The 23,723-nt window shown below is 33.6% G+C and overlaps 2 protein-coding genes across 5 annotated transcripts in view; both read left to right on the top strand.

Annotated features, from left to right (window-relative positions):
- Nucleotides 1-23,723, top strand: part of PTBP2 (polypyrimidine tract binding protein 2) — a 77,487-nt gene that overhangs the window by 25,589 nt on the left and 28,175 nt on the right. For all 4 annotated transcript variants that reach the window (XM_039339796.1, XM_039339798.1, XM_039339797.1 and 1 more), the window contains exons 4-5: nucleotides 5,737-5,909; nucleotides 14,846-14,989. In XM_039339796.1, coding sequence (XP_039195730.1) covers nucleotides 5,737-5,909; nucleotides 14,846-14,989 — 317 coding nt within the window. The remainder of the gene's footprint in view (nucleotides 1-5,736; nucleotides 5,910-14,845; nucleotides 14,990-23,723) is intronic.
- On the top strand, nucleotides 16,213-21,245 carry LOC120306485 (DNA topoisomerase 1-like). The gene is given in 1 exon segment (XM_039339795.1): nucleotides 16,213-21,245. A coding segment is annotated over 1 exon segment (2,274 nt). The 5' UTR covers nucleotides 16,213-18,863; the 3' UTR covers nucleotides 21,138-21,245.

Raw genomic sequence — 23,723 nt, forward strand, 5'->3', positions numbered from 1 at the left:
ATTCTTTACAGAAATATGTTCTCACAATAGCAAAGAATAAAAATCATTTTCTGTTCATTCTTATTTTGTATTTTCATCAGAACTTGTCTGTATGCAGTCAAGCCACTGGACATATTCTAAAACAGTGGTTCTCAACCTTTCTAATGCCGCGACCCCATAATACAGTTCCTCATGTTGTGGTGACCCCCAACCACTTATACATCACCGGGTGCCAGGGGCGTGGCCAAAGAAAAGGGGGGGGAAATGGCGGACAGCCTTGCTTGGCGACCCCCGTGAAATGGTCGTTCGACTCCAAATGGGGTCCCGACCCACAGGTTGAGAACCACTGTTCTAAATATGTTTTAGAACAGTTTTATATTATGTTTAAACAGGGACATCTTTGAAACCTAGGTACCTTCAAGGTCAATAATGTTGAAATATTTAGCTTTCTCCATTAAATTGGAAGAAAAATGAGAGGGGAAATATCACCTCTGGCTGAGTTCCAATAAAATGCATTTCTTCTTAAGACAACAAGTTTTATCAGTTATCACTAATAGTTAGTAACAGAGTCTAGGGCATTGATTCTGAGGTTCTTACTGGGCCCATGTTTGATTTTTTTTGTTTATTAAATGTATGTGCCACCCATCTCACTATCAAATGGTTCTGGGCAGCTTACAACACCATAAAAACAAGAATATAAAACATGAAGATATTAGAAACATAATTTACAGAAACTGGGTAAAACTAGGAACTCGTACATGATGGAAATGGGATCTTCTTTCTTAGTCCACTAGCCATCTCCAGAGTGGGCAGCTCCCATCAGGGTCCCAAGCTAATCAGTGCAGCCAGGTTTTGAGCCCCTTTCAGAAAGCCAAGAGGGTGGAGACAGATCTCGCCTCCAGTGGTATGATGTTCCAAAGCGCAGGAGGCACAGAAGAAAAGGGCAGCCAAAGTTTTTTGACCAGGTCTGCAGCATGACCCTTCTGCTGGAGTGAGTGAGTGAGGTGGACCAATCCCATTGAGGTGAGCAGTTCCTCAGGTAGTCTGTTCCTCTGCCATGAAGGTCTTTAAAGGTGATAACCAACATCTTGAATTGAACTCGGAAGCAAACTGGCCACCAATGAAGCTTGTTCAGCAGTGGTGTTACATGGCCATTCCATATACCCCTAGAACTGTCTGCACAGTTGCATTCTGTGCCATTTGCAGCTTCCAAGTATTCTTAAAGAGTAGCTCCATGTTGAGTGCATTGCAGTAGTCCAAATACAACATGATCAGGGCACAAGTAAGTGAGTGCAAGGCCTCACAATCCAGGAAATGGAGATTGTAAATCTTCAGCATTTATATGTTTTTCAATCATATATAGGAAAGAAGAAGCTCTATGTCACTTCCCTGTAGTGGATGAAATATGGCATGTTTTGCCTATAGAATGCGATGGAATTTTCTGTGCAAGTGATTTTTAAAAGTAACATGGTACGATCAAAAAGAACAGAAATGTGCATTAAATAGAAAGTAAAAACCAATAAGCTCATAAATCTGAGTTCATGCTTTGTACGAGAAGATAAATATTGGGGGTGTTGCTTTGCTTGTGCTCTTGGCCAACTTTGAAATTTGGAAAAAAGGAATAAACTGTGGTAACTGTTTCCGCTCATGTATTTTCTTCAGAGTAGTTTGCAGACACTCAGTCTGAACTTTAGTTATTTTATTCCTGTGATATCAGGCTGAATTAGCCCATGATCATAAATATATCAGCTCAAGGATTCAGAAGACATATTGGTTTTTGTTATTTTTTGAGAGCTATAACACTAACACTTTTGTCATTTGGATGATACTTTTCTTGGACTAGAAGAGATAATTGAAAATAGGCTTTTGTGCTTCATCCAGTTTCATATAATATATATTTTTCCCAGTGCAGATTTGGGAAAATCTGGTTGTTTTAAAATGTTTGCACCAAATGTGTCTACCTCAGACCCAAATGAAACAAATCTTTCCTCCCATTTTTAAACATAGTCACTCACATATATCAAACCATGCTGTAAATTCTATATAATCATATTCCTTCAAAGGAAGAATATTTTGCAATATATTGATTACTTTAAAGGTGTGTGGCCTATCAGACCATAGGCTTATCAAGTCCCAACATTCTGTTTCCTGCTGTGGCCAGTAAGATAACTGTGGTTGGTTCACAGTAGAACATGGGGATAATAGCTCTTCTTCCTCATCAGTTTAAATTTATAGCCATGCTGCTTTCTAGAGATAGCTTGCATGCAGCCATGAAGATTAATACTGTAACTGATTATAATTATTACAAATTTGTTTTATTCCTTTTTAAATGTGATTAATTCTAAGATGTGCACAAATGTTAAAACCAGGTTATGGTACTAGGATTATTTAACTTCAGCAATCAGATTATTTTTGAGAAACATATGTACACACAAACTAGTGGTTGTCTCTAGAATGACAATTTTTTGTCCCGCTTTCTAATCAAAATACTTATTTCTTGTTGGCTTTTCTCTTTAGAATCACCAATATTAGGTTCTAGCAGCTATTGTTTTATTATAGATTTATAACAGTTTTGTATGACTTATTAAGATGAGTCTGGATTGTTTACAATAAAACATTATCATAAAACATCCCACTAAAATCATCATCATTTTACATAAAAACCATGGTTAAAATAATTAAAAGTTACCCCAATGACAATAGCTTGGTGTTAAACCCTGTTTTAAAAAGGTTTTCCACTCCATGCAGGTGGTCCAGAATTATACTATAGTTGATGGTATAATTAATTGTCACCAGCATGGCATATTCTTCACATTTAGTGTTTCCAGATAAGGGGACTATGCAGAAGTTGAGAGATAGCCTTTTTAAGAGAGAGCACACCATTGTCTTTTCCATAGCAGAGACATCACATTTTTCTTCAGAGAAATGTTAATCCTACCCTAAATCCAGCTAAATGTGTCCTACCTGGTTGCCCAAAGGAGTCATAAGGGACATGTATCCAAGCCTTAGGTGACAGAATTCATATTGCAGAATACTTTATCCATGTGTTGCATTTAGAAGCTAAAACAATGCCAGGTAATACTAGAAGACTTTGTCTCCTTCACCCTATCTGATTCTGCCCAAATGGCATCAAGACACAAATGAATAATATGTGCAGGTTCCTGTTGAGAAAGCTGCAGAAATATTTGAATGATTTGCAGATATCTTGTCCTTTCATTCTTGCTCTGGAGTATCAGAGTAATTCTGAATATGGCTTCAAATGGAAATTTGGAGACACAGGAAGAATGGAGGAGTACTTTGCATTTATCACTACTAGGCTTAAACCTGCATTTTAAATCTTATGTCAGTCTTGGCGGCTTTTCATTCTCTTTATCTCCTATAGCTCCCCTACAAAGCATGGGGTTGCTCAAGATTTGTAACAGGGAGGAAGCCTGATAGGAATAATTTTATCCAGTATTCCAGTTGTTTCTTTATAGCAGAGATTGATCAAGTACAGGATGAAACTACCCACCAAATTGTCAGGAAATTGCCTGAATGCCTTCAGAAAACCATCAGCATTTCTTTGCTGCCTAGAATGCATCCTGACCAAAAATGATCTGACAGTAGCAAAGGACAGATAGATGTCAAGGTCCTCCATATGTAGATCCCATCTCATTTACTCTGAAATAGAAACTTAATCCAGTGCTTGCCTGTCTTTGGGAGTTATAGTTGAATTTACCAACGCAGGCCCATGGTTACAAGTAAGTCTGTGTAGAAATTAAAGAAGAGGATCTTCATGAACACCCTCCCAAAAGTGATGAGGGAAGAAACATGACTCAACCCAAAAACAATCTGAGAAGAGGAAGAAATAGCTCAGATTGATACTTCTTTAGTTTGCCACGAGTATTGATGTAGGTGTGTAAAGCATAACCAGGCTTGCAAGACTCTGTTTTTATAACTACTATAATAAAGTTACTTTCACAGTCTAGTCTACATAATGGGGCTGAAAGACCATGAAATTGCAAACTAACCCAAACCCAATTCCTAAGCATGGAGATTGAAATTCACCAGAACCAGAAGTCTAAGGAACTGCATGTAATAGAATATGGGAAGATCTTGAGAGATTAGAGCCATAACCAGGGGAACAGTGAGATAAGAGACAGCCTGCAGAAGAAATATAAGCATGGCAAATAATCTCAAAAAGACTCTTTAGCCGTTACAGAAACTAGAGAGTGTAACACCAACGGGGAAGAAATTTATTTTGAGATTTGACAAGATTCTGTTAATGCAACCTTATAAAAAGCAGAATTTATTCATCTGGGTATGGTTCTTGACTACCTCATAAGGCTGAACTCACAATCCAAAAATGTGGTCCATGATCTTCAGTTCATTTAGTTCATGTTTGTCCTTACAATCCATTTTCTCATACATACACATCCAGTTTTCTCCAAAGTAGCATTGTTGGTTATTTCCAACTTCTCATAAATGTTCATAACATCCCATCCTTCCTATCTGTAGCACTGTGATTTGTACAATACCTGAAACTTGGTAGGCCAAATCTTGGTATCTCTACATCCTGAAATCAAGTAAATAAAAATAAAAATTGCTCTCGGAATTGAACAAAAAACTATCATCAGTAATCATCTGGAACAATGGATTAGAAGACGGGATCTGCACTGTGGGACTTTTTTTTTTTTTAGTGATCTATTGAGTCCCCCCCTCCTTCCCGGTCTTTCCTATGCACAACATTGCTAAATATAGTCACTACTTCAGCACTCTGGCATCCCATTTGGCATCTGAAATCTTTTTATCCTACAAGTTTAGTGGCAGTATGCATAGTACATTTGCAAACCCATTAAGTCCAATCTATGCCACCATCAGTCTGCATCCTCAATCCCATGGACATTAATTACAACCTAATTATGATCATGTTCTTTTTCTTAGTACATAAATCAAATACATCTTTTGAAGATATGTATTTGAATCTTGAGCAAAGTCCTTTAAAACATCTAGCACAATCTGTGTTGGACTAGAACAACGGATGTAATATGTTATCTCTGTTAGAAAAGAAATGATTTTTGTGGATGTAAGGTGTGTTTCCTGACAATTTTAAGTTTATGTATTTTTGTAAGTGTTTTGTGGCTAAATTGTTTCAGTTTTTTCAAATTAAAATAGAACAGACAGCCAAAGTGCTTTCCTGTATTTAATTAATAGAATAGACCAATAAATGGTAGTGACTCATGCAAAAACTCAGTAGGGGTTTTTATTTTTAAAAAAATACAATTATGTTGTGTGCTGTTTGGGCTGAGATGATCTAAATCACACTCCAAACAGGGATGGAGCATAATGTCATATTCTGTGAAGCAGTGAAAGCTGATTATAAGAAAGCAGATTTATAGCTGTAAATTATAAAGAAATTCTATAATTTTGAGAGATATACACTATGTCATGACACATCAGTGTGACTCAACACATGAAAATTGTTTGATAATCCAAATACAAAAAATAATTGTCAGTCATAAATTGATTTTTGCTTTAGATAATTAGTTATAGAAACTATGCAAGTATGTCTTCCCTTTTTCTGTATGATGTCATACTAGAGTTTTGGGTCTGCTTGATAATTAGATGTAGTTTTTATTATCTTTAAATGTTTAATTGAAAGATTTCAAATTCATTTTTCATATACTAACTTGAAAACGTCTGCATATACAAAGTGTATTTTTCTCTTGAGTTTATAATACATTTTAGATTTGAAATTAATTAAAAAATGTCTTATAGCCAATGGTAACGACAACAAGAAATTCAAGGGTGAAGATAAAATGGATGGAGCTCCTTCTCGTGTTCTTCATATCAGGAAATTACCAGGAGAAGTGACCGAAACAGAAGTTATTGCTTTGGGCTTACCTTTTGGTAAGGTAACCAACATTCTCATGTTGAAAGGAAAAAACCAGGTACTTTCTCTTTTTGTCATTTTTTTTCCAGTGTACAAAGTTTTTTTCCAACCCAAGATACATAAGTTTTCCACTTACCATGTATGCAATTTACCATAACACATCAATTATAGGAAACTTTTTTTAATCCACCGAGACATGGAGAAATATTTTAGTTTGCTAGGTGCAAAATCAAATACAGTGTGACAGCAAAGATTTTTATGCATTTGCTTTGTGAAAAATTGACAGGTGGGGGGTAAAGCAGATCTTAAAAGTGTTGTTCTGGTAACATAGATCTCAGGCTAATGTCTGACTGTATATTGCAACCAAGAATAGTCCACTGTTGGACTATTAACTGTTAACTGGAAAATACAAGGAACTGAATACATTTCTTATGTTTTGTGGTATCATGTTTACACAGTGATATAGTTTTTTTATAGAGGACTCTGTCTCCTTCCATGGGTGATTTAAAATGGGAGTGAAGTAGCACACTATGGAATCAATTTTAGATTGACATAGCAAGTTGTATCAAAACTACCTTGAGCTGGGTGAAACTTGAAATAATCGGGAAATAATGGTGTGCATAAAGTAGAAAAAAGACAAAACTTGTTTTGAGCTCTGTACAAATCTACTGTACTGTACAAATCTACATCCCAACAAAACTCTGAATACTTTGTTTCAGATAGAACCAACTATTTTCTATAAAAATAGAAAATAATAGGAACTTGGAAAATGCCTTATTCCTTCATTTTTGAACCACAAAATTAGATGGGATGATTTGGTATACAGGCTGACTTTTGCTTTTCATCCAATAGGCACAAAGGTTTGCAATGAGAGTGATTAAAAGAAAAAAAAATCCAACAGCTAAATCCAACAGTTATTTTCCACAGCCTGCCTATACCCAAACAGCTGCTGAAATCTAGAAAAAAATAGCATGATTCACTTCAACCTGTGAACAATAATGACAAGTGCAACAAAAGTATTATTATTATTTTTTTGGCTTCTCTCTTTTAAATGCCTAAACTTAATGCATATCTTTCCATTAGACAGTCTACAAGCAAAAGTTAACGCACACAGCAGAAGCAACCTACAACATACTCAACAAATAAACGAAAGCAACACAGTTTTAGCAAAACTTTCTAATAAACATTGCAGGGAACAGAGCTTCCATTTGCATAATGACTGTCAGTGAAAGAAATTACAAAACAAATGCATTTGTAGGCCCACAAAGAAAGCAGGAACTCAAACTTCCCAATAGCTAAGAAGTTTGAAGAAAAAAAGAAATGATATAAAATGATATAAAATATAAAATTATATTTTAATTTATAAATGAGGTGATATCTTCAGGGTTTCAGAATATGAATATTTGAAATGGGCCTATTCTGAAGGAAGATCTTCTGAAATCACAGTTTTATTCTGTGTTCAGACCACTTAAAACTGTTTTGGGCTCAAACGTTTACAAGCTTGGAATGTTTTAACATCCCTACAAGTGGATGTTACACCCACTGAGAACAATTTGTCTATGCTTGCTGAAAATTTGAAAATCTAGATGGAAAACCATAAACATTCTGGAAATGGGAGAAGCCAGTAATTTGTTGGTTGTTGTAGCTTTCTCTCTTTAGGGCTAATTTTCCCACATTTTATGGAAAACGATCCAAAACTGGAAGATAATCTAACCTGTTATAGTGTAAATAAACTGTAGTTATTTTGTAGCTTTTTCTCCTCTGCAACAGAAACAGAATGCATTATTCTCAGCAGTCACAATACATTTTTTTTTATTGAATTTTTTTTAAAATTTTACAAAAACAAAACAACTCTTCCCCAAACCTCCCCAACCCTCCCATTCCCTCCCCCGACCTTCCCAGAGCTGAATATAGGCTTAATTAAAATTTCTTCAAAAAATCTTAAAAAAGATATAAACCATGAATAAATCTAAATACATTAATTGAACAAATTATAAAATAATTAACAATAATATATATATATAAAAACATAAATACCAAAAGAAAAATACTTAAAAAGAAAAAGAATAAAGAAAAAGAAAAAAGAAAAAGGTAAAAGGTAAAAGAAAGTATAATAAAAATAAAAAAGAATAAAGTCTATAAAATATTTTAAATTTTAAATATAAGTTATTGAAAAACTAAATAATATTTTTTTATATCCAACTTATATTGTATAAAATCTATCCATTTTTTCCATACCGCAAAATACTTCTCTTGCGATTGATCCTTCAAAAAAGCCGAAATCTTTGTCATTTCCGCCAAATAAGAAACTTTAAAAAACCACTCTTGCAAAGTAGGCAAAGATTCCTTCTTCCAACATTGCCCTACTAACAACCTTGTGGCTGTAATTAAATTTAACATCAATGTGGTCTCTTTAGTATCACAAAAACAATTGTGCAGTAAATTTTACCCTCCTTCTAAAAATTCTTTGAATATTCCACCATATCTTAATCCAAAAAGCTTTTATATTTTTACACGACCACCAGATATGATAGTAAGTAGCATCCAAACATCCGCATCTCCAACATTTAGGATGTAAGTCAGGATACATGCGAGACATTTTTTGTGGATCAAGGTGCCATCTATAAAACATTTTGTAAAAATTCTCCCTTAAGTTTTGGGCTTGTGTAAATTTGACATTCCTCACCCAAATAATTTCCCAGGTATCTAGTAGAACTGGTTCACCAAAATTTTGTGCCCATTTAATCATACATTCTTTGACTAATTCTGCTTCTGAATCCAATTCTACTAACACCCCATAAATTCTCTTAATGTGAGTTCGTCTTTGATCTTTTATTTGTTTTAACAAGTTTTCATCTTCTCTAAGCAAACCCACATTACGATCTATCTTCCACCTATCCACTATTTGTCTATACTGGAATCATGAGTAAATAATATTTTCTTGTGTTAAATCTTCCAAAGATTTTAACTGCCAATTTTTACCATCCCATCTAAGTAATTGTGCATAAGAAACACTATCCATCTTAACTCCTCTCCTTATCCCTTCTATCGCATGCCATGGTATAGCCCATAATGGAATTTTAAAATCACTTCTATAATATTTCCTCCAAACCCGAAGTAAAGAAATCCTTATAATATGAGATTTAAAGACCCTATCGACCTTTTTATTAAAAATTAAATAGGCATGCCATCCAAAAAGTAAATCCCAACCCTCCAAGAGGAGTATATCTACATTTGTTAAATTAACCCAATCACTTATTAATGTTAAAACCACAGCCTCATAATACAATTTCAAATTCGGTACCTTGAGCCTACCTCTCTCACGAATATCTTGTATAATTTTAAGTTTTACTCTTGGTTTTTTCCCTTCCCAGATAAATTTATTAATACCTTTCTGCCATTCATCTAACTTAACCTCATTCTTTAAAATAGGTATCATTTGAAATAAAAAAAGAAACTTTGGCAAAACATTCATTTTAATTGCCGCAATTCTTCCCAAAAGAGATAATTGCAACTTCTCCCAATTTTTCAAATCTCTTTGTATATTGACCCACAACCTTTCATAATTATTTTTATACAATTTTGCATTAGAAACAGATAAAATAACCCCCAAGTATTTCACCTTATTAACCACCTCAAAATCTGTCAGATTAACCAAAATCTGCTTATCCAGATTAGTCATATTTTTGGGCAATATTGTAGTCTTATTATTATTAATTTTAAAACCCGAAACCCGTCCATATTGATGTATCAATTGTAGTAGCTCTATTACAGAATAAGTAGGTTGGGATAAGGTAACCACCAAATCATCCGCAAAGGCCCTTAATTTATATTCTTTTTTATTAACTTCTATCCCTTTTATTTGCTGTGATTCTCGAATTTTAATCAGCAATATTTCCAAAGTTAAAACAAACAGCAACGGTGACAGTGGACAACCCTGTCTAGTCCCCTTCTCTATTGTAAACACCTCTGACAAACCCCCATTAACTATAAGTTGTGCCGTTTGTTTTTGGTAAATAACACCAAGAGCTTGTAAAAATTTTTCTCCAAAATTCATTTTCTCAATTAGTCTTAACATAAATTGCCAATTCAATTGGTCAAAAGCTTTTTCAGCATCTAAAAATATCAATCCTGCAGAAACTTGATTATTTTTATCTAAATATTCTAATAAATTAATAATTTGTCTGACATTATTCTTCATATACCTTCCAGTTATAAAACCCGTTTGGTCTGTATGTATAACATGATGCAAAACCCTCATAAGCCTATTAGCTAAAATTTTTGCAAAAATCTTATAATCTACATTTAGGAGAGATATAGGTCTATAATTCTTTGGTAAAGTAAGGTCTTGTTCTTCTTTTGGAATCAGAGATATAAAGGCTCTACCCCATGACAGAGGGATCTCTGAACCCTGTAATATGTTATTAAAGAGCTCACTTAAAGGTTGAATCATCTCTTGTACCAAAGTTTTATAATAAATAGATGTCAAGCCATCCGTACCCGGTGCTTTACCTAATTTTAATTCTTTGATCACCGTCTCAATTTCCTCACTAGTAATCAAACCATTAATTTCTTGTTTCTGATCTTCTGTTAATTTAGGGAAGTTGGCTTCATTTAGATAATTATCTATATCTAAAACCTGTACTCTAGTACTCTTATATAATTTTTGATAATAATCTAAAAAAGATTTCTTAATCAACTCCTTCTGGTATACCAGTTTACCATTATAATTTATTTTATCTATAATTCTCTGTCTCTGTTTCTTTCTCAGTTGGTAAGCCAACCATCTCCCTGGTTTATTAGCATTACAAAATGTATTTTGTTTCATATACAATAAATTAGTTGCAGTTTGATCAGCCATCAACATATTAAATTGTGATTTAAGCAGTTTTATAGATTCTTTAACCTTCTCATCTGTAGGATTTAAAATCAAAGTTTTTTCTTTTAATTTAATCTCATCTTCCAATTCCTTGCGTTTCTGAATCTGCTTGTCTATGAACATTATTCATTTGTATCAAAATCCCTCGCATGAAGGCTTTGCCTGCATCCCAGACCATTGACATTGAAGTTCCCTTATGCATATTTAAAACAAAATAATCCTTTAAATGCTCCTTTAATTTTTGAACATTCTTTTCTTGTCTAAGTAAATTTTCATTCATCCTCCACGATCTCCTCTCCTCTTTTTCATCGACCAATTCCATCCAAACTGGACTATGATCCGTCAGTGTCCTAGGAAAAATTTTAAAATTCTTTACCCTAAAATATAAGTCAGTTGTAATCAAGAAAAAGTCAATTCTTTTTTTTTTTTTTTATTAAAAGTTTTATAAGTTTTACAAAAAAGAAAAAAGAATACAAAACAAGAGACAACATATACAAAAAAAATAAAACTAAACAATACATATATATATAAACCCCCCCCCTCCCAAGAAAACCCCCCCCTCCCTTCCCCCCCCTGAGCTTCCCAGAGCAGAATATAGGCTTAAAAAGTAAAAATAAAAATTAAATTAAAAACTTTATATTTATATATATAAAAAGATTATCTATAATATATATAAAAATAAAACTTATGAAAAAACTATATAATATTTTTGTATACCCAATCTAAATTGTATAAATTTTATCCATTTATCCCAAACAGCAAAAAACTTCTCTTGCGTTTGTTGCTTTAAGAAAGCCGAGATCTTTGCCATTTCCGCCAGATAAGCTACTTTAAGAAACCATTCCTGCAATGTAGGCAAGGATTCCTTCTTCCAATATTGTCCTACTAACAGCCTAGCGGCTGTAATCAAATTTAACATCAATACAACCTCCTTTGTATCACAATCTGTAACAATACCTAACAAAAATAATTGCGGAGTAAATTTTACCCTCCTTCTAAAAATTCTCTGGATATTCCACCATACTTTGATCCAAAATGCTTTTATCTCTCTACATGACCACCAAATATGATAATAGGAAGCCTCCTTATAACCACATCTCCAACATTTGGGTTGCACGTCAGGGTACATATAAGACATTTTTTGTGGATCAAGGTGCCATCTATAAAACATTTTATAAAAATTCTCCCTTAAGTTCTGTGCTTGTGTAAATTTGACATTTCTCACCCAAATTTTTTCCCAGGTGTCCAATGAGACTGGCTCACCAAAATTCTGCGCCCATCTTATCATACAATCTTTAATTAGTTCCGTTTCTGAATCCAATTCAACTAAAACCGCATAAATTCTCTTAATGTGGGTTTGTCTTGAATCCTTCACTTGCTTAATAAGATTTTCATCTTCTCTAAGAAAACCCACCTTACAATCCATCTTCCATCTGTCTAGTAATTGCCTATATTGGAACCAAGAATAAATAAAGTTTTCTTGTGCTAACTCTTCCCGTGATTTTAATTGCCAGTTTTGTCCATCCCATTTAAGTAACTGTCTATAAGACACCATATCCATTTTAACCCCTCTTTTTATTGCTTCTATCGCATGCCAAGGTATAGCCCATAATGGTACTTTGAAATCACTTTTATAATATTTTCTCCAAATCCTAAGTAAAGAGATTCTTAAGATATGAGATTTAAAAGCCCAATCCATTTTTTTATTGAATATTAAATAGGCATGCCACCCATAAAGTAAGTCCCATCCCTCTAGATAAAGTATCTCAGAGTTTGTCAAATTTACCCAATCACTGATTAGTGTTAAAACCACCGCATCATAATATAATTTCAAATTTGGTACCTTAAGTCCACCCCTCTCACGGAAGTCTTGCATAATTTTAAACTTAACCCTTGGCTTTTTCCCTGCCCAGATAAATTTATTAAGACCCTTCTGCCACTCATTTAAATTAATCTCATTTTTCAAAATTGGTAGCATTTGAAACAAAAAAAGAAACTTAGGTAAAATATTCATTTTTATCACTGCAATTCTTCCCATGAGGGATAATTGCAACTTTTCCCAGTTCTTCAAGTCCTTCTGTACCCTGACCCACAACCTTTCATAATTATTTTTAAATAATTTTACATTAGAAACAGACAACATCACCCCCAAATATTTTACCTTATTAACAATCTCAAAACCCGTCAGGTTAGTCAAAATCTGCTTCTCCTGACTAGACATATTTTTAGGTAAAATTTTGGTCTTACTTACATTAATCTTGAAACCCGAGACCAAGCCATAATGATGAATCAACTGTAATAAGTTTACTACAGAATAATTAGGTTGCGACAAAGTAACAACCAAGTCATCCGCAAAAGCTCTTAACTTATATTCTTTTTTATTAACATATATTCCTTTAATTTCCTGAGACTCTCGAATTTTGATCAATAATATTTCCAATGTTAAAACAAACAACAATGGCGATAAAGGACACCCCTGTCTAGTACCTTTCTCTATTGTGAAAACCTCCGAAAGACCTCCATTAACAATAAGTTGTGCTGTTTGTTTTTGATATATTACCTTAAGGGCTTGTAATATGTTTTCACCAAAATTCATTTCTTCCATTACTCTTAGCATAAAATGCCAATTCAATTGGTCAAATGCTTTTTCAGCATCTAAAAATATGAGCCCTGCAGGAACTTGGTTGTTCTTATCTAAGTATTCTAATAGATTAATAATTTGTCTAACATTGTTTTTCATATACCTTCCTGTTATAAACCCTGATTGATCTTTATGCACAAGATGATGCACCACCCTCATAAGCCTATTTACCAAAATTTTTACAAATATCTTATAATCCACATTTAAAAGAGATATAGGCCTATAATTTTTTGGTAAAGTAAGATCTTGATCAAGAAAAAGTCAATTCTTGAAAAAGATTGATGTCTATCTGAAAAGAAAGTGAAATCTCTCTCCTCTTGATTGTGTTCACGCCAATAATCTCACAGCTCCCAGTCCTCTTTCAGATCAAAACTGGAAGATAATCTAACCTGTTATACTGTAAATAAACTGTAGTTATTTTGTAGCTTTTTCTCCTCTGCAACAGAAACAGAGAATGCATTATTCTCAGCAGTCACAATACATTTTTATCAAATGCTATGAAGCAATATTTTAAGATTAATCAGGTTCTTAACATCAGCTAATGGACATTTTTCTTATGAGCTTTCTAAAATATATTTTCTTTCTTTTTGAAGATAAAGTACTTTTTCGGAGAAGTTTCGTATTTTTTTCCATTTCTAGCACTCTTTTTGCATTTGAGAATCTTTAACATATGAAATTCTATATAATGCTGTTAATTTATTTAATAGATAAATAATAAAAGTTACATATCATGACTCAGTGTGGGAAGCACTTAATGTAATAACTTTTTAACTTATTGCTACAGTGAAGATGTATTTAAAAGTTAAAAATCAAGAATATAGAAATTATTGATTTAATCATGTTTTAAAGGTTTGTGCCTATTTAGATTGTGCCTTTCAGTCTTTTTAGTTCCTTAGAGTTTAGTTTTTGTCCTGAATGATGTCAATAATCTCATTAATACTCTTAAGCTTAAGTTTGCTTCATGTGAATGTTCTCAAACTAAAATGACAGCTGTGATTTTATGTTTATACATATAATGATCTAAGGCAGACATATCAAACTCGTGTTGTCACATGACATCACGCAACGTATCGGGCCGGTTTTGCCATTGCCGGCAGTGGGGTGGGCACGGCTTCCGGATGATGCATCCAGCCTGTAGGCCAGCAGTTTGACACCCCTGATCTAAGGAATATTGATCATAAGGAAGAGCATAAATTAAACCAAATCTTTATTATGGTGGTAGACCAGCATAAAGGGAGAGGCTATAGCATGTTATAGAAGCCAGGGAGAGGGGCATATATTGATTTAGTTCATGTGTATGCACATATAAAGTGTGTGTGGTTCTTTATAAGTTGTACATTCTAAATAATTTTGGTAAATATTTTTAATGTATTACCAGACTATGATTCTAAAAGTAGATAGGTGAATGGATAGATTTATAGATGTGATAGTAATTTCTTTTTTTATATGGCTATGTATATATATTTTTTCCTAGGCTTTTTTAGAGCTGGCAACAGAAGAAGCTGCTGTCACTATGGTAAATTATTATTCTGCTGTGACACCTCATCTTCGCAATCAACCTATATATATTCAGTATTCAAATCATAAAGAATTAAAGACTGATAATACACTTAATCAGGTAACATTATAGTTATTAATCATGTGACTAATGTGTATATGCTGTTCTGTATTTATAAAATGTTTCAGAATATTGGAAATTATTTTATAGTTATGTAGTAAATTAGCATTTATTAATAGGATCTAACCATGTTTAACATGAATAATCTTTCTGGCACAAGAGCTCAAGTTAACCTGGGAAAAATGGTTACTTTGCTACATAGATACAGTAACGTGGAACTATGTTTCTGGTATATTTAAATAATTCATTCAAGTTTTGAAACTCAATCTCACCCTATTATGATCTGCTCTTCTAATAAATAACTTATTGAAAAGACATTCATATTCACTGTGGGAATAACTGAGTATATAGTTACTTGATCTTGAAGATATATAAAATGTATTATTTTAGATGAAGAAACTATTCATGCTTCAACCGTAAAGCTACAGTTATGCAGGTACTAACTTCATGGACCATTTTAAGTGTTTGATATTTCTTTTCTCATGAAGGAATGTAAAAACAGCACTGACCCATGCTATGTCAAATGGTAACATCTTCATCTTTGTTTTTTCTATTACTTATCATTCTGAATAATGGTTTAACAAGTATTTTGTGTTTTTCTGTTCCAGTCTTCTTTGTTAATCCTAGCCTAGGGACTTTTCTCATTTGAAATATAGAAGCACATTTGTTTTAAATTGGATTTTTTTTTTCCATAGCCATTGTGTCGATCACAATAAACTGATTCCTCAGTGAATGCCTCAGTGAATGGCAGTATCTAGCTGACCTTAGGTTATGTCATAAACTAAGGGCCATCCCAATTAGTACTTTGATGGGGGCATTGCCTGAGAATTTCAAGGCTATATGATAGATGATGAAGTTAAAAAAAATGTCTTGGAAGAAAGTATTGACAAATTTTTGTAGCGTCCTCCAGAACACTATATTGATATAAACACCAGCAATTCATTTTAAAAAGCGTTCAGAAGCTGTTTAAAAATTGAAAAATAATTTTAATTAAGGAAAAAGTGCTTGGTTCTTGATTGTCTAGATTTTATTCATTAAAGACTGATTGGATTATATTTTTACCCAAATAGAAATGTGTTAAATTAATGCTGAAATGTATTTAAAAGGTGTTTCAATTCCAAAAATATAATTACCCTATTTATATAGGTTAAAATATTAAGTCTAAATCCTGCAACCTGTTTTAAATTTGAGGGTTGGCTGCTGGTGTAGAAATGTATGTATGTATGTATGTATGTATGTATGTATGTATGTACGTATGTATTAGACTATAACTTTACACTTTGCTATCAGCTCTCATCACCTGAGATTCAATATATTGAATCGATAGTATTATCATAGTACTATCAATATGCTACTTATTTTCATAGACATAGTATCAGCAGCAGCTATTTTTGTGTTTTGCATTGAGGAGCCTAAACTTTGCAGTCATTTGCTGCTGAAGCTGAAGTGAACTGCTCCTTGTTATAATTTAATAGGAGAGTTAAAATCATTTATTTACGCAGGCCATTCAGTCTTTCAGTTGAGGTTTACACATTTTTATTCCACACGGTTATTTGTAAAGTCTCTAAAGCCATAAATAGGAATCGGCTTCATATAATTTTTTTTTAAAATAAATGCATTTTATCTTGTGCTTGGTATGAAGTTATCCACCAGTTGTAACCAGATATTTATGTTCCTATAGTTAAACCAAAATTAGATTAGATCTAATATTTTTCTGTCAAAGTTTATTATTTTTGTCTTTATTAATATGATGGTAACTATAGCTTTCCTCAATGAGGTGTTTGCATTACCTGAATTTCATATAATAAGCCCAAGTTTTAACATTCCAAAATTTTTAAAAGACAAGATTCCAGAAAACAATTGTATGCCTCAATCCTCCAAAGTTAATATCCTCAGGTTGGATAAGCCAAAATGTAGGACCAGATGGTGTCATGTCTGCATCCATCTCTGTTGGTTCAAACTGTCATATCCATATAATTGTAAATGCAAATTACTTATATGAGAAATGCATTGCAAATTAGTAACAGCAATCCTTCAGCTGGTTTGCACAGCAGGATACCTGGGGTCCATGCACAAAAGGCTCTTTATCACACAAATTATCTACTAGCCAGCATTAGGGCATATGCAACAATGGAAACAAGTAATATTTTTTTGTTATTTAGTCATGCTCATCATCATGTCATGCCACCTGCACTCTAGCTGTCAAACACATCATTTAATTGTCTTCAGCTCTCAGGAATACCAGAGGAGCCAGAATGTCTTTGAATTGAGAACATTCAGATCCATCAGCTGTGTTTATATTATGTGTTGATCCCTAGGTAACTGAACCATGATCTAATGAATGATCCCAATTCATTAGACACAGAACCAAAAATTAACTACACAGTAAGACACAGGTTATTTAAACATATTTTGTCCTAGTGCATTTGGCAAACAAAATCTTTTATCAATATATCACAACCTAATGCCTTGAGAAGATTGCAGCCTATAAGAAATTTAATGAGAGATCTTAGAAAATACCAATGGATCTTCAAGGGTAGGCATTTATGTTTGGGCTCTCCATCAATTTGAAGTTTATTAATCACAGTCAGATAATGATTGTCCATGATAAATAAATCACTGGCTTCAATAATTGAGACTAAACCTGTGCAAAAATGAGGCCTAGTGAATAAATCCTGCTTCTGCTGAACTCGGAGTGATACACACATGGTTGTAATAGAGGCAGTTGTGGCAATACACTTTAGAGCATATTTCTGTACATTTCTGCAATTATGCATTACTAAACATCCAGCAAATATGACAGCTGTCCAATTAAACTAACACACATTCCCTATGTTTTTGTCTTTAAGAGCATGGGAGTTAAGGATTTTTGGGTGAAAATAATAATTATTCCATATGAATATGCCTTCACATCTCATATTTTTTAAAAAATAATCCAAAATTAAGTATTCACAACTTGAGTTATTTTATCCTATGCCATCTTAATGCTAACAAAAATGTAGAACTGGAAGAAGAACCAGAAGAATAGAAATGTATGATTCCTATCTATATTTTAATAAGAGAGGTAATACTTTTTTCATACCAGGAACTGATATCTAGCTTGATGATAGATACTTTGAGCTATAGGTCAGGTTCTATTGCCTGTTGACTCTTTTTATTTCCATTATATTTGAAAACCAAAATTTGTCCTTGAAACTTATTGGGAATGTTAACAGATTTTATAATTGGGCTGGATAGATTTGGGTATTCAGATTGCACACTAAACCAGAAAACTGGAAGTGATTTTTTTATTGAAAACTACTTGCAGTGCCTTATTTAAATTAAGCCAAGAAGCACATCATGCAAATTGAAAAGCTGAAGGCTTCACCTTGATAGATGGATGCATTGACTGATCCAACTTTCCTGTTTTCTGTTGTAGCACCTGGTTATATGTTTTGAATATTTGTATAAATACATTATTGATTTCTTCTACCAAAGAAAGGGGACAGTTAATGAGGCTGGGGCAAACATCAGATTATTGTCAGCTAAGCCTTTTGCACCCCAATTCATATTTCTGAAGAAATGCCTAAATTTTGTTCTGAACATTAAAACTTGTGACATTTTGATACAAATAAACAGGCAACAACCGCTACCCCCCTCATTTGCACTGATGATGTTACCTAGTTGGGTAATGAAACATCTGCAAGCAATCAAGCTCAGAGAGCATCAAAAACAGTTCAACCCTTAGCTATTCAGACACTCTTTTCTACAGGAATGTAATTGTCAAAATGGCTATCAAAACTAGAATTACTTGGTTTAGGGAGCTGTGGTTTTCCTTTGGCCTCAAGTCCTTCCCTCTCTCCGGGTTTTTCTTGCTTACGACTGTGGTATAGGCATGAGTGGGGATCAGCTGCATAACGACTCCCAGATTGATCCAGATTTCCGAGCGAATGATTCGCACAAACATAAAGATAAACACAAAGATAGAGAACATCGACACAAAGAGCACAAGAAGGATAAAGACAGAGAAAAATCCAAGTACAGTAACAGTGAACACAAAGAGTTTTCAGAGAAGAAACACAAAGAGAAGGAGAAAACCAAACATAAAGATGGTAGTTCAGAAAAACATGACAAACACAAAGACAAACACAAAGATAGAGAGAAGGAGAAGCGAAAGGAAGAAAAGAGTAAATCATCTGGTGAAATGAAAATAAAGAAAGAAAAGGAAAATGGCTTCTCCAGTCCACCACGTATAAAGGAAGAAATAGATGATGATGGCTATTATAAAGAAGATTACAAGAGATCCCGAGAGGATCATGATATTGACTACAAACTTAAGAAGATTAAAACCGAAGATGTAAAAAAATCAAAAAAACGAAAACAGGAAGATGAAGAGGAGAGCAAACCGAAGAAAATAAAGAGCAAAGATAAGAAGCCCCCAGGAGATATGAAAAAGAAAAAAACAAAAAAAGAAGAGGAACAAAAATGGAAATGGTGGGAAGAAGAACGCTATCCTGAAGGTATTAAATGGAAATTCTTGGAGCACAAAGGTCCTGTGTTTGCTCCACCATACGAACCGATGCCTGAAAATGTCAAATTCTACTATGATAGTAAAGTCATGAAACTCAATCCTAAAGCAGAAGAGGTTGCAACTTTCTTTGCAAAAATGCTTGATCATGAGTATACTACAAAGGATATCTTCAGGAAAAACTTCTTTAAAGACTGGAGAAAGGAAATGACTCCAGAAGAAAAGGGAATTATCACCAGCCTCAGCAAATGTGACTTTGATCACATGAGTCAGTATTTCAAGGCCCAAACAGAAGCTAGAAAGCAAATGACCAAGGATGAAAAGCAGAAAATTAAAGAAGAGAACGAGCGGTTATTAAAAGAATATGGTTATTGTATCATGGATAACCATAAGGAAAGAATTGCCAACTTTAAGATTGAGCCTCCAGGTCTCTTCAGAGGGCGTGGTAACCATCCCAAAATGGGCATGCTGAAGCGACGAATAATGCCTGAAGACATCATCATCAATTGTAGCAAGAATTCTAAAGTCCCTCCTCCTTCTCCTGGACATAAATGGAAAGAGATTTGGCATGATAATAAAGTAACCTGGCTGGTATCATGGACTGAGAATATTCAAGGATCTATTAAGTACATCATGTTGAATCCCAGCTCTAGAATCAAGGGTGAGAAAGACTGGCAGAAATACGAGATAGCTCGGAGATTAAAGAAATGCGTTGATAGGATTTGAAATCAATATCGAGAAGATTGGAAATCCAAAGAGATGAAAGTGCGGCAAAGGGCTGTGGCATTGTACTTCATTGACAAACTTGCTCTGAGAGCTGGCAATGAGAAAGAAGAAGGAGAGATTGCTGACACAGTGGGCTGTTGCTCCCTCCGTGTGGAACATATTAATTTGCATCCAGAATTAGATGGTCAGGAATATGTAGTAGAATTTGATTTCCCCGGAAAAGACTCCATAAGATACTATAACAAAGTACCTGTTGAGAAAAGGGTATTTAAGTTATTCATGGAGAATAAGCAGCCAGAAGATGATTTATTTGATAGACTTAATACCAGCATTTTAAATAAGCATCTTCAAGATCTTATGGAAGGGCTGACAGCTAAGGTATTCCGAACATATAATGCCTCTATTACACTACAGCAACAACTGAAGGAACTGACAACCTCGGATGATAACATCGCAGCAAAGATCCTGTCTTACAACCGTGCCAACAGAGCTGTTGCTATTCTTTGCAACCACCAGAGGGCACCTCCAAAAATCTTTGAAAAATCCATGATGAATTTACAGTCCAAGATTGATGCCAAGAAGGAACAGTTGGCCGATGCCAAGAGAGAACTAAAAAGCGCCAAAGCTGATGCCAAGATCCGAAGGGATGAGAAGTCTAAAAAGACTGTGGAAACTAAGAAGAAGGCTGTACAAAGGGTGGAGGAACAGCTGATGAAACTGGAAGTTCAAGCAACAGACCAAGAGGAAAACAAGCAAATAGTCTTGAGTACCTCCAAACTAAATTATCTGGATCCTAGAATTTCTGTTGCTTGGTGCAAGAAATTTGGAATACTGATAAAAAAAATATATAATAAAACTCAACGAGAGAAATTTGCCTGGGCAATTGACATGGCAGATGAAGACTTCGAGTTTTAATGTGATTTTAATGGGCTGGATTTTATGGAAGAAAATGAGCGTAGTTCTTTATTTCGGGTTTGGAGGAAATATTATAGAAGTGATTTTAAAATCCCATTATGGGCTATACCTTGGCATGCGATAGAGGGGATAAGGAGAGGAGTTAAGATGGATGGTGTTTCTTATGCACAATTACTTAGATGGGATGGTAAAAATTGGCAATTAAAATCTTTGGAAAATCTAGCACAAGAAAATATTATATATTTATGGTTTCAGTATAGATAAATAGTGGACAGATGGAAGTTAGATCGTAATGTGGGTTTACTTAGAGAAGATGAAAATTTTCTTAAACAAGTAAAAGACCAAAGACGAACTCATATTAAGAGAATTTATGGGGTGCTAGTAGAATTGGATTCAGAGGCAGAATTAATTAAAGAATGTATGATCAAATGGGCACAAAATTTTGGTGAACCAGTTCTACTAGATACCTGGGAAATTATTTAGGTGAGGAATGTCAAATTTACACAAGCCCAGAATTTAAGGGAGAATTTTTATAAAATGTTTTACAGATGGCACCTTGATCCACAAAAAATGTCTCGTATGTATCCTGACTTACAGCCTAAATGTTGGAGATGTGGTTGTTTGGATGCTACTTACTATCATATTTGGTGGTCGTGTAAAAATATAAAAGCCTTTTGGATTAAGATATGGTGGAATATTCAAAGAATTTTTAGAAGGAGGGTAAAATTTACCCCACAATTGTTTTTGTTAGGTATTGTTACTGATTGTGATACTAAAGAGACCACACTGATGTTAAATTTAATTACAGCCGCAAGGCTGCTAGTAGGGCAATGTTGGAAGAAGGAATCTTTGCCTACTTTGCAAGAGTGATTTTTTAAAGTTTCTTATTTGGCGGAAATGGCAAAGATTTCGGCTTTCTTGAAGGATCAATCGCAGGAGAAGTATTTTGCGGTATGGAAAAAATGGATAGATTTTATACAATATAAGTTGGATATTAAAAAATACTATTTAGCTTTTCAATAACTTATATTTAAAATTTAAATTATTTTATAGATTTTATTTCTTTTTTTATTTTTTATTTTTATTATACTTTCTTTTATCTTTTTCTTTTTTCTTTTTCTTTATTCTTTTTTTTTAAGTATTCGTTTGGTGTTTATGTTTTCTTAAACATATATTATTGTTAATTATCTTATAGTTTGTTTAATTAATGTATTTAGTATTTAGATTTATTCATGGTTTATATATTTTTTTTAGATTATTTGAAGAAATTTTAATTAAGCCTATGTCTAGCTCTGGGAAGGTTGGGGGAGGGAATGGGAGGGTTGGGGAGGTTTGGGGATGGGTTGTTTTGTTTTTTGTAAAATTTTAAAAAACTTAATAAATCTTTACAATAAAAAAAAAACTAGAATTACTTGATCACACAGCATTTAGCTTACAAAAAAAGCCAGTTTGATGCAATGTTAAGGTACTGGCCTACAAACAGGAGACTGAGTTTTGGTCCAGCTTAGGCATAAAAGCTGGCTGGGTGACTTGACAAGTCTCTAAGCTCTATTCACTTTATAAAGTTGTTGTTGTGGAGAAAATAGGAGGGGGAAAGGAGTATTGTGTATTTTTGCCATCTTGAATTACTTACATAATAAAGATGGAATAAAACATCTAGTAAAATAATTAAAAAAATGTTTGAAATTGCATATATATTATTGTCAAGTATGTGGATAATTATTAAGACTTTGGATGAAGCATGAATTGATCCTAAATTTCTATCAGTTGCTGAGTATATTATATAACAACAATAGTACATAAAGTATGCAGTGTTGAGCATTGAGTTCAGCTCACAATTATGTTCGCAGGACCTCTAAAGAAGAGTAACATTTAATTAGCATAAGAGAACAAAATTAAGACTTGACGCTGGCCAAGGTTGAGAGCTGAGAACATGAACAGTACCTAAAGCAGTGTTGCTTTGCTACCCAAAACAGCTCTGTTAATCAAGCAGAGAGCTGAATGAAATAAAACATACTTATGCCAATATCTGAGTCACAGATCTCATCATAGAATACAGCTACTACTGTTCTCCATATATGAAAATGAAAGTTGAGGTATACAACCCCAGAAATAGAAGGAAAGCCATCAAATCTGCAAAGCACTTTGAAATATAAAGTACTTTGAAGGCATGTCATTCAGTTGCTCTTTTGAAATAGGTCTTCACTTTGATCTGTTTTTTTTTTTTTTGAGATAATGAAAGTATCATTGAATTAAACTTCATTTCTTTCATTTCTTTGAACCTGTGCACATTGTTATAAATTATAGATTTCTGTTAATGTGTAATTGTTCTAAATTTTTGTTTTTACAATTGTTTCCTGCACTAATGTTTGCTTTTGTTTAGATTTTTTTTTTTAGTAAGGAGATTAAAGTTAATGTGATTTTTTTTGGCGGGGGGGAAGTAGTTCATCTAGTTAAAAAAAATGAGGCATATTCCTATCATATTTTCCAATGAAAAAGTGGATAAAGAAAACAGATTTAACAAAATTCTGTACTAAATTTATTCGCTATAAATATTTTTTACAGGAAAATAGATTACCAAAAATT

The sequence above is a fragment of the Crotalus tigris genome, unplaced genomic scaffold (assembly GCF_016545835.1).
Source record: "Crotalus tigris isolate CLP2741 ecotype Arizona unplaced genomic scaffold, ASM1654583v1 scf7180000017739.2905288, whole genome shotgun sequence".
Lineage (NCBI taxonomy): Eukaryota > Metazoa > Chordata > Lepidosauria > Squamata > Viperidae > Crotalus > Crotalus tigris.